Below are 19,702 nucleotides of genomic sequence, written 5' to 3'. Positions count from 1 at the left end.
GAATTTCGTAAACATTTTCATATATATATTATTCATGCAAGGTGAATGAGTACACACAGTTGAATATTATTATATTAAAATACTTTATTTTCTAAATAAACACTTTTAAATTATTAATGCCCTAAAATGAGTAAATAATTTTTTATAACCGCTAATATATTTTAAAAAACTTGTATTTAAGATTTAGATTTATTATTGTTGTTATTGTTATTACTAACAATAAAAATAGTCAAAAAAAATTTATCTGAATAATTTGACTTTGAACTATTTTAAAAGCGCACCTATTTTATACGCAAATAAAAAAAAAATAAATAAATGAAATAATTATAACTATAACAATTTTTTGTATTATATGGATTTCGAAATTTATTGTTTAATTGTTATTAATTTTATTAAATGATAAGTGAAGGAAAAGGAAATGAATCTATAACTCCACTTTGCAAAAAAAAAAAATGTATATACATATATATATAATTTTATAATATAATTACTATTAAAATATTATTGTGCCTTAAATGTTATAATATTTTATTAATAATAATATAATAAATATTTTATTATAATAATAATATAATAAATATTTTATTATAATAATAATATAATATTTTATTATGATAATAATATAATATTTTATTATAATAATAATTTAATATTTTATTATAATAATAATATAATATTACATTTTTTATTAATAATATAATTACTATTAAATGTTATTATGCCTTGAATATGATTATAGTTAAATAAAAAAAACACATAACATTGATAAGTTTTTCCTTTAAAGCAGGACATCATGCATAAAAAAATTTTATAAAATAATGAAAATTTAGAATTTAAATAAATAATCATTATATAAATCATATATAAACATGTAATTAAACATTCATATATACAGTGCTTTAGGCTTATTCGAAATAAATGCGAGAAAGTGTGCCTTGAATTAAAATATGAAAAAAAAATCGTATGGGAAAGGCTTACATTATACATATAATATATTTGCTGAAATATAGGATATTAAGACAAGGTGTGCTACAAAAAAAAACACATTTATTTCAAAAATAAAAATAAAATAAAACATAAAATAAAAAAATAAAATAAAATAAAAAATAAAATAAAATAAATAAAACTGAATAAAAACTATTTATTCAAATAGTTTAATAGAACACTGCAATTTCTAGTTTATTTTTTAGTTTGATGCCCAATACATCCTTGTACTTTAATTGTTTCGATTCAGATTTTTTTTTTTGTAAAAATTGTGGATAATTTTTCCGGAAACATACCATAGTTTTAATTAAAATTATTGTAAAATTTTTTTTTCACTTCTATTATATCGATAACTTATTAGCTAATGAACTACACTATGCTCTGGGTCTTGAGATTAGAATAAAATCAAGTTTTATATATAAAATCAAAAAGGTTATTTAAAAATATTAAACAAAATAACAAATTTTCTAAATTTGAGTGCTACTAACTTATCTATATTTTCCAAAATATTATTTTTAGTAGAAAAAATTCAAAATACATTAAAAAACCAAAAAAAAAATTCAAATGAAAAACAAAATAAAATTATTAAAAAGAAGATGGACTAAAAATGCTTACACGACAACAGTCCTTAGAACGGTTAATAGGACACTGATATATATTTAAAAGCTAATGAAGATCTATTATTACAGTAGCTTTTCTTTTTAGATGCATCTCGGTTTTTGTAATCTTTACGCTTCATTTAAAATTTTAGAAAATTACTACCCTCAACAATATTTAATAAACCAATTAAAATCAGATAGTAAAAATTAACTCAATTTTAATTAAAATAAATTTAAATAATTAAAACAACTAAATGAAATTAAAAATAATTAATTAATTATTATTATTAATTTTGATATAACAAAATGCACTTCATTGTTGCAAAATTTTAATATAGCAATTATAAATAACTTTTTTTGCAAATTGATATTTACTAACATTCATACTTGCGCATGGATATACTCCCTTTAAAATAATAATAGTGCAGCTAGCTTGATTTTCCATACCTAGCCATATACTGTAAGGACTAAAGATTTACTATATTTACACTGTTCTTTTTCACTATCCTCTCGCAAAAGGGGTTAGAATATACCTGAGGCAAGGCATGTCTGCCATAAGAGGTCGGTTAAAATCCAATAGACACTACCCGATACTGATTTGAGTAGAAATGGTAGTGAGTTTCAATTGCAATATCAAACAGCATGTGAAAATCTAGTACCACTGGGGTTAGGGCCCATAACTCAGATGTTCTGACCCATAGAGGGAGGTTGGCCTCTTTAGTGGAAGTATAGCGGACCGGAATTGTGGTTAAAATCTGAAGTGATGTAGGTAGAATGATTCCATTCATTATTTTCTTTCGATGGGCTTCTCTCCCTACCAAAGAAGAAACTACATCCAAATGTGTAGATTCAATTGGTTCCGGTTGAATTCCAATAGGCGCGTTTATCGTCACTTTATACTGATATGTTACATGTGTTAAGAGCATTATTGTGATAAGCCTTAATGACAGGCTTTTATATATGTATATTCTATGTAATTTTTTTAATCTATTATCTTTTTATATATAATCTATTTTATTGTTTTGTATATGAATATTTCTTTAGGTTAAGTCATGATCAAAACGAAATAAAGATTTTAGCTCTTGGTAAATTTATCGATTAGGTAGTTAATGTTCAGCTTAATTGAAGAAATATAATAACAGCGCTTTTTAATATATTACTCCTTACATAAAGATATAACAAATTTTATCTAAGTATAGCTCTGTGTATATGTATATGAAAAATGATCAGAAATCTATAACTGTAATTAATTTAAACATATTTTTTAATACAAATATTATCAAAACATATTTATATTTATTTGAAGCCTTTTAGTTTTCTCTTCTTACAATATATAAAACTTATTTACAATATTTCACATTAAATTTATTACTCAAATGCATAATAGTTTTCTATTATTATAATTTTATTTAGGATATCGTAAATACTCGATGTCTAGGCGTTTGTTCCTCTACTTCAGGAAAAACATTATCATTTTCCTCACTTAATTCCGTAGAATTCGTTACAGATTTTGCTATTTGTGCCTCATCAGCACCTACAGTACTAGGTGTAGCCGAACCGCCACCCATTTCAGAGCTTGTACCAGTGACTACAACGACGGGCATTTGTTTACGTCTTAAACGATTAGCAATCGGCGGTACAAACAGATCATATTTAATTAGTGTGCAACCAGGATCAGTATATATGTGAGCATTAGAGTCCCAATTTAATTTAGCATATATCCAAGAAAAAATGAGACCAACGAAAAATGTTAATAGAAATCCTATGACAGCATACCACATATAAGATATACGATATAAATAGAAGTAATGATCCTCTTCCTCTACTGCTTTAGTATTTGTACTGAGAAACAGATCGCTAACATGACTTGTTTTTGTTATTGGACACTCTTCTGTCGACATTGGTAAGCTTGGTATTGGTGGTTTAGGTTGACCAAAACCAATCCAAAATGACATTCCCAAACCAACTGCTAAGCCTGTTAATGCACCTTTCTGGTTGGCAATTGTTATATACATGCCAAGTGTAAACAAACCAAGTAAAGGACCACCAATTATACCAAAAATAGATAATGATGCTTGCAGTACGCCACCAAGTGAACTGGCCAAGAAAGCTATACCGATACACACGGCTCCATATATTAAGGTCAATATTTTTGAATACCAAACTGTTTTCTCATCAGATAGTTCCTTTTTAGACATTACATGTAATAATGGCTTTATGTAATCTTCTAGCGTTACAGCTGCTAAAGAATTAATAGCTGATGATATTGTTGATAAACTGGCACAGAAAATACCAGAGATAAAAAGACCTGCAAGTCCAGACATGTCACCCATGGTGTCCACTACGAATAATGGCATTATTTGATCACGTGAATTAATACGGCCTTCCTCATATGGATCACACTTCCGATACAAATAATATATGCATAACCCTGAAAAGCATGTGCTAAAACTTAACAACATTAATATGGGCAAATTCCACCACAGGGCACTTTGTGATGATTTCAAATTTCTAACCGATAACAAACGCTGTACTTGTGTTTGGTTAACGCCATATATGGCCAGATATGTAGCGCAACCACCTATTATTTGTGTCCAAACAGTATGTCGTGTTGTTGGATCAATGCTAAAATTTAGGAATTCAATACGATCTCCCTCAACTGCTGCATTCCATATTTCGCTAATACTGCCGGCTTTGATAATACCACATATAATCACACTATAAACAGCAACAAACATGAGTACTGATTGAAAAATATCTGTTATCAGCACAGCTTTCATGCCGCCAAGTGTTGCATAGAACGTGCAAACAACACCGATAATAATAATCGAGAAAACTGTATTCAATTTTGTAACAGCTTCCAATGCTAAAGCGGGCGCAAAAAGCACAATACCCATGTAGAGTATCATCTGCAGCGAAAAGGCAAGGGAGGCACATAATCGCGTGACATAACCGAAACGCATTTGCAGATACTCGTAGACACTTGCCGTTTTCAAGCGATAGAATACTGGCAATATAAGATACGCAGCAAATGGTGTCGATAAAACATACGAAATGTTGATAACCACAAACATTGTGCCGTACTGATAGTTCTCCATTGACACGCCAAGTATTGTTATGGCAGACATGAAACTGGCCATTAAACTAAATGCAACCGGCGTTATTGGCATGGAACGATCTGCTAGCAAAAATTCTTTGGTGGTCTTCTGCTTGCCACCTGTCAGTCGATAATAAATACCAATCGAGGCAGATAATATAAGCACGAAGGCTAGTATCGTATAGTCCCACGCACCAAGTGATTCCATTATGTATCTTTTTTTTTCTCCAAATTTGTTTTGATTGATTGTGTGCGTTTATTGTTTTAGTGTCTTTGTTTATTGTTTTTGTTTTTTATTTGAACAAAAAAATTTGTACATTTGTAAGTTATATACAATATATATAAATATATATATATATATTTATGTTTAATTGTGGCACATATTTGTCATTTTCTGTTTAATTGTTTATATTTGTAGGTTTGATTCTATATTTCACGATAGGATAAAATAAATCAATAGGAGTTTTAATGCTTTAAAGGTCTGTATATAATAACAAATTATGAATTCTTAATATTTTATTATATTATATTAATTATATTTATTGAATTATAATATATTATCGTATATGTATTGAATACAATTCTTCTACTCTAATTATATTTTATATTGTAACATAAGCCGTCATATAACTGTGTAACTCTGCGGGCCCAACAACAGATTAATGATAACAAAATTAAAAAGTCTTGCCACCTAAATGGAACGGACTGAAATAAAGCAATGTGGATGAGTGAAGCTATGTGGAGAGAATTTGACAAGATTGAATATAACGTCACTGAAACGAAACAACAATTTTATGTTGGGCCAAACATTTGTTAAGCGACGTCAAATAATCACTGAATATGTATCTATATCTTGTCCAAAGTTTGTCTACAGGAGTTTTGATTTCTTAGGAAAACCGTTGTAATTATTTTTCGCTGTAACAGATATTAATGGTACACATCGAGGGAACTCAGTAAGTAACAAGATTAAGAAACCGTTCTACTTCTAAAAAAAACGGAGTGGAATAAAGCAATAAGATTAGGAGGGGATAAGTGCAGATTGAAGATAACCTTAGTGAAGGCTTAATTTTTGATGGACGGCAAAACATATATTTATTGACTATGTATGTATTTCTTATCGAAGAAATGCAAGAGCTTTGGTCTCCAAAGTATACTATAGTAATCGTTTGTCATAGTCAAAGACAGTTAAATTCATAATTATATTATTAAGGATCTTACACCAGACAAACTCTAATTTGAAATACTACTTTTTCAAATTGGATCTAGAAACCAAAATGTGTTGACATCAAATCAAACACATAAGTTATAGCAAAATAAAATTTATTTGCAAATATAATATATATGAAATGGATAATATATATAGATATAAGCGAGTTATTTTACTACAATACAATCAAGTTGTAACCCATTCATTGTGTCTATAGCTCCATTTATGAAAGTTTGAAGTTTACAACATTCATGACTAGGAATGTCGTGTAGCTAGGAAATCCTGGTAATAGGTAACAATTCTTTCAAACGGAGCCAATGATATCGGAGTTCTAAGTGGCACTGAGTTATTAAAAGTGATTTGTTTAGGAACGAAAAACCTATATTACTTTCAAATGACTTAATTTACAATATTTTATTTGATTGGGTTATATTAGACAATATATTATAAAATATTTTAATAAACTACAGTATAATCCAGGGAATGCATATCGTAGGTAATATGAACACGTGAAAAATTGTTTTAAATATTAAAAATAAAAATTTCAGGAATAATTGATCAAACTAAGTAACGGATCGAAAATTTACTATTAAGACACTTTAAAAATATTAAAATAAAAAACAATATTATTGATTAATGTCACTAATTAAATAAAGTGACAGAAAACCTGGAACTAGAGCACTAAAAGTTTGTGCAGCCTTGGCTACTTGTGGATAAACACGATTAGTCATCGCTACTAATTTGTTCCTAAGCCTGGGAGTAATTAAAAATTCGATTATTTCCTAAGACCACTGATGATGAGTACTTGGCAATACTCGAAATAGCGTCGTATGATCAGCCAAATTTTAATAAAATTAAATAAATTTTTGTGTTTTTTCTTTCTTTCTTCCTTTGCTATTCGAAAACCCTCTAAAAGTAAAAAATAATGTTAAATTATAAATATAGGTTTTCCATTAAATTAAAAAAATTTATATGCCTTATACACTCTATCTTTTGTGAGCAAGGTAAATTTTTTTTCATTATTATATATATAACATATTGATATTATATGTTATAATATATTGTTTCTCTTTTCAATATTTTAGAATACCGCACTAAGGAAGAAAAAACTGGACAACAATGGAAAAAGGGAAGTGCAACAACAACGATGTTGTCTTGTGTATTATAGGAATTTGTTTGTACTAACAATCGGAACTGAATTATTAAAAATCAAAATTCTGTAACTTAATTATTGATTTATAACATCACTATTTCTATAATATTTTATATAATATTAATTAATATAATAGCTGTATAATAACTAGAAAACAAATCTATTTAGTAATGATAACACTTTTACGTATGATTTCATTATAGATTTATTGAATGAGGTTAAGAATATTTTCAAATGGGTAAACAAAAGCCGGAAATGCCAGACTAGAAAGTAAGTCTATTGGGGAATTAAAAATTGTTTAGTTTTAGGTTTAGTTGCTATAGTAAATGATATTGAGAATATTTATTTTTTTGTTATAAATAATATTGAGAATACTAATTTCTTTTTTATTTGTTTATAAATAATATTGAGAATACTAATTTTTGTTTTTTAAATAATATTAAGGATACTAAATTTTTTTTTTTTTTGGAATTGACATTTAGGATATTAATTTCTTTTTTTTATTTTGTATTTGTTTAATTACTACGTTAAATAGTAATTAGAGAATACAATATAGTATGAAATATAGACTTTGTGTTTATAACATTAAAAGTGTTGAAAGTGTAATATTTTAGGTTATAGACATTTCAAGAACACCCGGGTATATATTTTGGAGCCACTTAACACAGACGATTAAGTATCATTCAACACATTCATCAACAGGTTACAATACAAAAATAGATTATAATAGATTACAATTTGTGAAATCTAACGTCATAAGCACTATTAAAAGTTTTATTTGTATTTTATATTGAGACCAATAAAGCAATAAAATGCCTTTATAATTTCTTTTATGACATTATTTTATATAATAATTACATTTAAAAATTTATTTTTTATTTCAGTGTTCTCACTTGTTCATTTTGTGCACTTAACTATATCTGAAGTACATTTTAAGCTCATTTCTATAAGTTTGACTGACTAAAATCGTTTATTTTTTTTTTTTTTTTTTGATTTTATTTTAATTGAAAAAATTAACAAATTAGAGAGGTTTACTGCACACTAAAACAATATTTGGCGTTTATTTAATATATATTTTAGAACACATATATTTTAGAATTAAATATTATATTAATTTGAACAACTTTTCAGTGACACTTGAGTTCGACGTACTTCAGCTAAAACTGCTGATGCAGTGAGGTTTATCGGTTTATCGCCAGGTTAAAAAAGCAAAATTTTGGTTAGGAAATTTGCGTTATCGCGTGTTGTACTGTACGCACAAATTACCAATTAAATTTGGCAGTTTATAGATTTTTAACAATTGTTAAATAAATAATAATAATAATCTTTATTGCTGATGTCGCTAACGTCTGCTTAACATTATCGTGAATATCTAACTAAAATTGAAATCAAAAATAAAAAATATCTCATTACTAAATATTCTAAAAACGAAAAACCCATTCATATCTGTTTCCTCTTTTTGTTAATAAAATTGTATTATAAACAATTAGTTTTTTTTTATTGTTTTATTTGTTAAGGCGGTCGGTCTATTGCAAACTATCTTTAAAATAGAATTTTCATTAAATACACGACGGTTCAGTTAGAAGATTGTCTACAAGATACATGCATGTGAGCAAAATAAACCGCTGGAAATACAAATACTAAATGCTGTTAAATTTCATTGGCATAAACAATACAAGTGTAATAAAAAAAAAAAAATACAGAATGAAATAATTCAGTATATTGTTAGAGTGTAAAATACATTTTAATAATCGCACGTTTTATTGGGAATACAAGTAAAAAGGTAGGCAGAGTTTATATATTCAGCAGATAAAATTCTGTGCTGCATGTATAAATATTTATTTTGTCTTTGTGCTTGTTTGCTGTTTAATAACTTTATCTTTGTCTCTATTTAATTATTGTTGAAATTAATTAATAAAATCATTGCCAATTGCAGTTATAAAAAACTATATATAACAGAGAATTATGAATATTTATAAATATGTCAGTTAGAAGCAAGGGCATTTACTTTAACACATGCGTTTAATCTAATAGTGGAAACATTTGGATTATTAAAAATATCTGTAAGAGTTAATAACGGAAAAATGATTAATAAATGATTTTCAGCCGAGAGAAGTCGCTACTGGCGCGACATTCCGGATAACCGTCAGGCTAAAGAGCTGGTTCATCTCTACAGTTATGGTAAGTTATCCTTCTTCAGCAGAACACAATTGAGGTTGAGGGTGCTGGAGGGATATCTAACGGATCACCATGGACTGTGTTATTACGTTAACAAAATGAGTCTATCCGAAGAGAAAGATTGTCGACTCTGCTTATAAGCAGACGAGCTTTGAAGTCACATTTTTTGTGACTTGCCAGTCTTGATCTGGGTCAGAAGGAAGTCACTGGATCGAGAACTACTCTCCCCTTCTGACACTAGGAGATCCTCAATAGCCAACATTCTAGATTTCATTCGGAAGGCGAATGGGTCTGTTGCAGCACAAAAGATCAACCATGTTCGCAGTGTTAAGCTCCGTTGAGAGCTGGTACCACATTTATTCCTATTTCTAATAGCAGAAAAAATTGAAAGTCTAAAAATGTACTTATAGCAGAAACAACCACAAAAACTTCAACTAAAATAATTAAGTTATAGTTATAATATGGATTAAAGCAGCAATAACAAAATGGATTCTAAAACCGATTTAAAATGTCCATGTGGAAACTCAAAGCAGAACATCGACCGTATTCTTAATGACTGCCCACTGATCCGATCTGTATGTGATAACTCCTGTTGCGATATTCTAGTTAAATACATTAAATTTTTAAATATTTATAAATATTTCACATTTAGAATTATTGTATGAAAATAAATTGAGTTTCCTAGAGAATTCCCAAGGTACTTGACGACATGTTCGATTAGGTTTTAAGGACGGCCGGGTCTACTTGTCGCCAGTGACGACCAAGTGTCGTTCGACACTTCCCAAAAGTACTTCACAAGTAGGTCTTAGCAGGTTACAAAACAACAACAATGTGTTCGATCACAAATGTCTTATATTGGAGAAGTACGATCTTTCAGTTTGTATTACGGTATTAAGATAGGGTATTAGAAAGAAGAATCACTATACAAAAAGAAACTGGCAGATCGTCCTTCTTCAAGATACGATATTAAAAAGAATTAAATTTTCCATTTAAAAAGTAATTGTTCTTAAAAAGAAAAGATATAAGAAAGAAATAATAGAACAAGTTAAGATCAGAGCAAGACAACAGAAGCAACTTGAAAAATTAGATTCAAACCTTATACTTCTTGACGTATGGATTAAATAATAATAAAATTGTTAGACAACCATATGTTAATCAACCCTAACAAAGAAAACTCCAAAAGTAGGACTTTAAAGTAAGAAGTATTTATAGGACTTCCAACGAACTTGGAAATGTAATAATGACACTAGTGCAGGAAAAATCTAAAAAATCTAGCTCTAAAAAGTTTGGATAAACTAAAATTATTCAAAAAATTTTAAGTATAAACATTTAGCACTAAAAAAGATAATCATCTAAAAAAAGTTTTTAATATAAAAAAATGTTAAAAATATAATCTAAGTTGTTAAATTAGTTAGAATAAGTTAAGATAGCAACTACAAATTTTTAAAACATTCTAAAACAAGAATAAGTAGATATTGTATAAATATTTGACAATTCTATCTACAACTTGTGCTGTTAGATATGCGAATATTAAAAAAAAATCCAAATTTTAATTATTTACTAATTGTTTTGATAGTTTAATTATAAGCAATTAAAAATATTTTTTTAATAATATTTATTTACTCTACTTAGAGTTCTTAAGTTTTCTTTGAAAATTATAAAAATCTTCTTACTTAAGGATTTTGTTTAGATTGATTTCTTAACAAAAAAATATACAATTCAACATAATGAATTTTATATAAACATATACACGATATATTCTATTTATAGCCCCAAACACCCAATCTGTTTACATTTTTTTAAAGAAACGGAATTTTATGACGAATTATTTAGCCATCATAAGTAAAGCATTTTTGTGTACGTTAGTCATCTTCCTTATAAATATTTCCTTTTTTTTAGTTATTGTATAAAATAAAGAATTATAAAAATTTACATGCTCACCACTTGCTAATATTAAAAAATTTTAATTCATAAATATAAATGAGGTCTTTGTTATAGTTCGGATTGAAAGTTTATCAAATCTTTCGATGACTTTCAATTTTCTATTGACAAAACTGCGAACATTTAAAATTAACAAAAAAACATAATTGTTTAAATATTTGCTGGGTCTAAATCTCGATGCCATTTATCTATTTAAATCGACTACTGTTCAATAACTTCTTGTTGGATGACATAGGTTACAATAAAAGGAACGAATGAATACGAAGAGTTCTAAGAACGGTAGAATTTACATTCCGGAGCCACTCGTCACCTACGACGACCAAGTACCATTCAACATCTCCCAAAGGGACTCCACAAGCAGGTCCCACAAGCGGGTTCCAACAACAACAACAATGAATACATAATAGCATTTTTTCAGTTCTTTTTTTGAAATACTAAACTGAAGATTAGACCATCAATACAAAAAAATATATTAAAATAGTTTAAAATCTAGTGCAGATTTCCGTTCAACGAGAACTCAATGAATAATGATGCTAGTGATCTGTGAAGCTAGTATTAAAGTTATTAGATTTTTGCATATAAGGGAACTAATAAAGAAACATATAACACCGTAAAATAGTGTTGGGACCACTTTAGATCTACATTCAAAAACAATTAAATAACATTTTTAACCCAAAAATTTCTACAAAATATACAACAAAAATTTATAAAGGATAAAATTATTTTAAATCTAGCGTACCGTATATTTGTTAAAGAAGGTTAACATATTATTTTGCATCATTATCATTGACGATCAATATAAATATACGCAAACTTCAATAAGTTTCGATATAACTTAAAAGAGTAATATAAATATTCAACAATTAGCAAATTAGCTTTTAGTCTTATTTGGATTTATATTTAAAAATTGTTTTGATTTTATAGAGATAAAAGTATTAAAATGCTTTAGTTTTATTAAAACGTTATATCAATTACTGTTTATATACTAATTTATAAAATAAAAGAGATAATACAAATTTGTATTAAAGAAAGTTAATATAGTGTTTTGTGGTTTTTATCGTTGAAGACGAATATTCAAAAATTAATAAGTAGCATTTTTCTTGGCGAAATCTTAAAATTTTAAGATTCTTACAAAACAAGAAAATATATTTAGTATTTTAAAGACCTACAAACTACAATACGAGAACTAAAGGGAATAATTTAAATATTCAATAATTAGCAAATAAGTTTTTAGTCTTATTTTGATTCAAATTTAAGTATTTTATGATTTCATTGAGAAATAAAAAATAAAGTGTTTGATATTAATTCAATATTATATTAATTACTGTTTATTTACTTATTTATATAATAAAAGAGAACAATAGTTTAGCAACACTAGTTTAAAATTGGAATCTTTTTTATTATATATGTATATTAATAAACAAATTGTAGTTCCACATGTTTTTGGGATTCAACCAAATGTGATTATCGAAGAGCATTTCACTCAAAAGTTTCGAAGTTTCTTTTATATGTTAATTTTGCATGCGCATTAATAAGTAGGGGCCTTCACATATCTAATGTAAATGCTTTTAACACTAAATAATATTAGTGTATATACCACATATATGAGAGAAATATTATATAAGAAAATGATTCTCTAGTGCAAATATTAGTTAGTAGTTAATACTCGCAAATTAGGTTTAATCTTTTTGTCGTATTATTTAATAATTTCTAGCCAATGGTATTGTTGTTCATATTCTCCGGACAAATTTATAAAAGAAATCTGTCAAAAATACATAAAATATAAAAGCGAGAACATTCTTGTTTTTTGTTTACACAAAAATGTTTACATATAAACAATGGTCTTAAAATAAAAAAAATATCAAAATTAAGTGGCTTCTAATTTCAAACTTTTCTTATTAGTAGTTATTAGTTTCAGGTAAATTGGAAAATTTGTACAATTATTTTAAATTTGACAAATATTTTGTTTTTCACAAAAAATTTGATTTTGTTGAACAGTTGTTTTTAGCATTGAACACTTAATGTAACTCACCGTGACTTGGTACCATCCAAAATCGCTAACATTCAATTTATTGAATTTTCCTGCTGGTACTGGTGAACCTTTACGACGGAATCCTCCACCATACTAAAATTTTATTTATTAATATAAGTTTTTAAAAATGTAATTTAGTTTATAAAAACCTTCGATAATTCGAAACTCATGGTATCATCCTCTTCCAAGCGTGCATGTGCAGCATGTTCAGAAATTTCATTCTTACGATTGTGCTTGAAACGGACACGGCGTATACCTTTAGTGGAATCCTTGTTATTGCCACGATTATCATGTTCTGTTCATGAAAAAGAATGCATAAATTGTATTGCAAATTAAAAAAAATAAACACACATATATTTCACAATTTCGACACTTACCATTGCTACGATTTAAAAAGCTATGGAAACGATTGGTTTCATTGGTATTTGAACGATACCCGCCACGGTTTGGCATTTTGTATAATTTTTGTTTATAAGTTTTTATTTACGAAAAATAATTTGCTATTTTCGTTAAAAAAACTATTTTCAACACAAAAGATTAGGCACGCAATATGAGCATACCATTTGTAACTCAAGTTGTTTAATAATTTTTGTTGGCACTCCTGTTAACACAGTTTCGTTAAATTTTTATTTAATGATGCCACCTCAGTAAAATTTTTCAAGTGCTTTTATAGTCAACAGAAATTTGAAATAACGAGAACGATTTTTTAAAACGATTTGAAACGTATCAAAAAATTTGTTATTAAAACTAAATGAAATTTATTTCTGGTAAATTTTAAAATAAGCAATGGTAACTCGATTGAAATATAAAAATATAATAATATAAAGAGAATATTATAAATTAATTTATTTCCATATGAATAGTTTTTTAGAATAGAAATCACTAGAAGGTTCTTGCTTATTATAATTATAGTAGGCGTTTTCGGTGGTTCGAAAGTGTGTCAAAAAATGCATGTTGGCTTATATTCGTCAAAGGCGATATTGGCATCACTGTTGCAATCTGTCGAGTGTTATGTTGTGGCAAACAGCAAATTGTGCATATGTACACATAATACAAGCAAATTACATTTTGTATAAAAACAAATAATTAATATAAATTGAAAATTAATACGAATACAGAATTAAAAGGAAAGATAAAAATGTTGGAAAATTTAAAATAATACACTAAAATTTTTACTTTTTTCCTAATTTTCAAATTTATGAAATTTTTGTATTTTGTTTGAATTTTTGTTTACATATGATTGCAATATTCGTTGGAATTTCCAATGAAGGTTCAGTATAGTTTGAATATTGTGTTGGTAACAGTTTTTTCTTTATTGGCCGAAATGTGTCGCTAGTATATAACTACCAGCTTAAGCATGATATAGACGATGAAATTTGTTTGCAAACCAAATTTGCAAACCGAATATGCGTTTTGCTATACACTTTGAAACAAGGTTGGCAAACTTCATTTTTATTTATTTTCTACAGCGTTCATATCAACAGCGGAGTAAGTACAGAGTGCAAAACAATAATTGAAACTGAAGAAATTGAGGTGATGATCATAGCAACCTGTTATTTATTTCATTTTTTAAACTAAAATTATTTTTGTTTCAATTTTTTAATATGTTACATTTTAAAATTTTTATTCATATAATAATGGTTTAAATATTAAAGCTTACTATAAAAATGTTTTTAGCACAAAATAATTTTTAAAATATATAAACTTCTTCAATAATTGTCTAATGTCTAGCAATTTTTTAATTATTTTTCATTTATTTTTCTTTTTACCAAGAATTAATAATTTTTTTCTGTAATCTTTGCTTGTCCGACGCTCACCAAAATTCTTAAATTATGAGAAGTTTGCAAACTTCGATATACACAAGTAAACATGTTTGCAAACTTAACAAATAATTGAAAAATTTTAATTTCACTGCAAACTAGTTTGCAAACCAAATTTTGGTTTGCAAACTTGACTATAGACGATGCAATTTGATAGCCAGCAAACCTTGTTTGCAAACAAATTTAATCGTCTATATCATGCTTTAGATAGAAAAAATAGTGTTGTTTTGCGTAGATTTCGGCCAGTATTAGCCAACAATTTGATGTTTTTTGCCATACTTTCAATCCATCGAAAACGCCTAATATTGGGAGCATTCGCCAGCTTCTAAGTATGGTAAAAAACAAGTTGTGTGGTAAAAAACAAGTTATTTAGTCCAATCTTTTTCGCTACGTTGCCAACACTAAAAATTCATCTATTGTGAACGATTTTTGGAAGTACCTACGAAATTTCCAGTTAGCTGTCAACGAATGATTTCGTTAATTCTCCGTATTTTGTGTCGTCATTGTTCATAACAAATACGTCATTTTTTCTATTTATTGTTTTACTGTTAAAAGGCATGAACAATAATATTTTATTTACAATCATGCAAAAAAAATGTTTTTACCAATAATTGCGAAGAATTATTATTCATTTCCGAAATTTTAACTATAAATCTTAATATCTTTATTTTGTTCAAAGTTGCCATCGAAAGTAATGCTTATTTTATTTGTTCTTTTCCGATTTGCTTACAAAAGAAAAGGCCTAGTTTAGAATATTTATGCAACTAATAAATTAAAAAATTTAAAGTGATTTTCAATTTCGCTTATTGCTTTGGTAACACTTTTTCTTTAGTAGTCAAAGTATTTGGCCATTTCACAAGTAGGTGTTTAGACAGAGGAACTAGTGTTGTTGTTTTGCGTATTTTTAAGCAACTATAGGCCAGCAACTTGCTCTTTTTGTCACACTTGCGAGCTGCTGAAAGCACCTAATATTACCTAGTGGAGGAATTGCTGAGGTATTACTAATCTGATAATTTTTTCGGTATTCGGTATTCGTTTTTTGTTTTTTTGTAACGGAAAACTTGAAAAACCATAATCAGCTGTTTTACAATTTAAAGTTTTTATTTCACTGGAAAAGAATTAAATAGAAGAATATATAGCTTTACCGAATATCGGTAGGATAAGGCTAAAGCTAAACTTATTTTCATAATCACTATAATAAAATAATTCCCATATCCAGAATATCCTAGTGTGTATTGCTAAAGTCAGAAACGTTTTCCGTGAAATAAAAAAAATTCTCACGAACCCTTCTGTACCGTACTGAACTGAACATTTTTATCACGATGGATAGTGGACCATGCAATTAGTGCGACCGCGATTGTGGTGTTGTGGCCGAACACTTCTACATCAACTTATTCTCCATTGTTCCACGTATGACCTTTGGTTTTAGATTAACAGTTTCATTTTTTCGTTTGAATTACGATCGAAAATCAGGATTTCGAATATATTCATGCGATTTGTCCTAACGTAGATCTCTATGTCAGAAACTAATCTATAATTAGAATTTTTATTGTTAGGATTTAAGTGCATATCCGCTGTCTTGTTAATAAAGAGATGTAGAGCAGTAAGATCCACTCTAGATTTTATTGTTTTTGTGGTATAAGTATGTATAGTACGTTCCTTAGTATTAAAACTAGCCCTTTTTGTATGTAAACGCTCCTAGTAGTTATTAAGACTTGCATTAAAAAGTTTAGCAGAATAAAGATAAGATACAACAGATCGAACAATTGTGCAGTAAAGTTAGAAGAGAATCATGGGATGGATTAAGGCTCCAGATTCTGCCGCAGATATTTCTATAATTCCACATAACATAAGTAGCTTCGCCAAATTTGTTTTTCAGGTAAGTGTTTCAGTTAAGATGTTTATTTAGTGTAATCTGGAGATATTCAATCATCTCTGACAACTCAACACTCATGTTTTCTTTAGAAAGAAACCAAATACACTGTTTGTACCTATCATAATCAGGTTAAAAATACTTCCTTTTGGATTCCACTTTTCAAGCCATGTCATTATGATTAAGTCTGTAGAGTCTATCATTAATTCAATCGACCCTCAGTTTAAATGATGTTCAAACTATTGTTATCCCAACTAATATTATCATAAGTAAGACTATCTTCTCACTTTCTGACTTGTTGCCCATGCCCTATGAGTTATATGAATTCAGCTTGATATATATTAAGGTGACTTAATATATAGCCTCTCGGTTCTGCTTTTGATTTCTGGAAGAAATTGGATATTTTGGACTATTTCTTAATTCATAAGGAATTGCTCAAATAGATAGAAGTCTTTTATTCTTTCCACCTATTGCAAAAGAAATAAACATTTTTTTAATGGATCATATTCAATAAAAAAACAAATCCTTAATTTTAAGTTCATGACGAATATTATTATTTGAAATTGTTTTAGATATTGCAAAAATAATGGATTACATATATTGAGTGAAGAAGTAAAGAAGTATTTTTGGAATGAAAAAATTACTTCTACTCCAAAATGTTTGGTCTAACATGAATTGCACGATGTATCATTAGATTCATGTTGTATGGTTCCGTTATCTCTATGGAAAAGCAAGAATACTCACAGTTTTTCATATTAGATGTAAGGCTATAGACCTTATCTGTAGAGCTTATTTTTGATTGAGTCTAGAATTTATATAGATAACTATAGAAATTTTAGTATTTACGTTTTCTTGATTATTATTATTTTGAAATTTGAAAAACAGGACTCACAATTATGGTACACTGAGGGATCCAAAATGGAAGATGGCAGTGCAGGAGCAAGAATTATAGGATTAAAATTCCGTAGAGCAATCACAAATCGCTTCCATTTTTCAGGCAGAGGTTCATGCCTCTGAGCTATGAGTGAGAGAGTGCCTACCCGAGGTACCAAAATATGCTTTCTTTTGGACAGTCAAGCAGTTCCAAAATCCTTAGCAAACTCTTCATTTCAATCAAAGTTGGTCTGGGAATGCTTTCAACATCCCAATACTTAGCATAGAGGAACTATGTTACTCTTATATGGATACCAGGACATAAAGGGCATGAAAGCAATGAAATAGCAGACTACCTTCCAAAGAAGGCTGAATTTACTCCTTTCATTGGTCCAGAAAGGACCAATGGGAGAAATAAAATGTACTTGAACACTGGAGAGCACAAACAGGCATGCGGCAGTCAAAAAGATTTATTGATCCTGAACACATCAAAGTTGACGTTAAATTAACCTTAGAAGAAACGATATTATAATTTAAACTGAACTTTTAACGGGACACTGTAGACTCAACTATCACATAAAGAATTTAGGTGTGGTAGAAAGTGATTCCTTTTGACTTTGTCATGAGAAAAAGGAAACATCAAAACATACTCTCTGCAACTGCGTAACTGCGGCAAAACGTTAACTTGATTACCTTGGAAGCGGAATCTAAGGACGTGTGCAAGTTAGGCTAAGTTGATGCTAAACCAAATGGGAGATTTTTTGGAATTTTTTGCACTGCACACATTCAGCCATTTATCAACACGTATTAACACATCACTACATTATCGGCACAACTTAGAATTTCCCTCATTTAGAACGCAATTTAGCCTAACTCGCACACTTCCTAAATTAATATAGAGTGAAAAATAATAATTCTCATACCTGAAATCTACTAGAGCTAATAAAACTTCTGAATGACATCCTTTATAGTTATAATAATCAACTTTTAAAATGGTACAAATGGTGTTTGGAGCATGTAATTTTTAATATTCAATTTGTAAACAAACAATATATGATTTCCTTAATTTGGGGCAATATAAACACTTTCGAAATTAAATTGATTTCATTTTTCTGAAATTAATGAAATTTAGCTGTCTGAATATGGTATCAGTATTGATATCCTTTAGGAGCACAATACATATTTTACGTCCAAGTGCTTTAGTAAACTATTATGTAATAAAATTAAATAATATTATTTTAATGATATTTAAGCTATAATTATTTATTAACTATGTTCAATGATGCAACTATGCCATATTTTAAAGACTGTGAATTAGTTAAATACAGTATAAACACTTTCGAAATTAACTTAATATCATTTTTCCGAAATTCAGGAAATTTTGCTCTCTGAACATGGTATTAGTCGGGCCCTTAGGCGTACAATACATCTTTTAGGTCGAAGTGCATGCGTAGACTATTATTATATTAAATAATATTCTTTAAGTTATAATTATTTATTAACTATGTTAAATGATGCAACTGTGCCATATTTTAGAGACTTTTAATTAGTTTAATTTAATTAGTTTTAGTGTAGAACCATTTAAATTGATTGCTTTTTTAAAACATTTACATACAAATGGAATATTTTGTACGAAAATAATATAACATATAGGCTTTATTTTCGAATATATGAATATATGCATGCATATACATATATGTCAGCTTAAAAGGAATGCATCTTAAAAGCAATAATAAATTATATATGTTTGTGTGTATAAAAAAATGGAGGTTGCCGCGGTACACAGAGCGTGCAACAAATGAGTTCTTGTGAGAAATATAGAGGCTTGAAACAACAACTTTATTATCATCGTACTTATACGTTTTGTTGTTGCTGCCGCTGTTGTTATTGTTATTGCTGAGTTTAAAATATTTTTGAAAAGTGTGTTTTAAATCGTAAGTATAAA

At 28.0% G+C, this 19,702-nt stretch overlaps 2 protein-coding genes across 2 annotated transcripts in view; both read right to left on the bottom strand.

The window, feature by feature from the left end:
• LOC119669713 (nuclear RNA export factor 1) overlaps window positions 1-13,910 on the bottom strand; it is a 226,599-nt gene extending 212,689 nt beyond the window's left edge. Inside the window, exons 1-3 of the mRNA XM_038079716.1 lie at window positions 13,569-13,910; window positions 13,341-13,486; window positions 13,192-13,284 (exon numbers count right to left, since the gene is read on the bottom strand). Of these exons, the coding sequence (XP_037935644.1) occupies window positions 13,192-13,284; window positions 13,341-13,486; window positions 13,569-13,644 (315 nt within the window). The 5' untranslated portion in view covers window positions 13,645-13,910. The remainder of the gene's footprint in view (window positions 1-13,191; window positions 13,285-13,340; window positions 13,487-13,568) is intronic.
• LOC119669714 (putative sodium-dependent multivitamin transporter) lies at window positions 2,961-4,961 on the bottom strand. Its single transcript, XM_038079718.1, has one exon. It carries the CDS (start codon window positions 4,886-4,888, stop codon window positions 2,993-2,995), a length of 1,896 nt encoding a protein of 631 aa, XP_037935646.1. The 5' UTR covers window positions 4,889-4,961; the 3' UTR covers window positions 2,961-2,992.
• Window positions 13,911-19,702: the final 5,792 nt, after the last annotated feature.

This window comes from Teleopsis dalmanni, chromosome 1 (assembly GCF_002237135.1).
Source record: "Teleopsis dalmanni isolate 2A chromosome 1, ASM223713v2, whole genome shotgun sequence".
Taxonomy (NCBI): Eukaryota; Metazoa; Arthropoda; class Insecta; order Diptera; family Diopsidae; genus Teleopsis; species Teleopsis dalmanni.
Note: the sequence above shows the minus strand (reverse complement) of the source record. Positions and strands in the feature narration are given on the sequence as shown.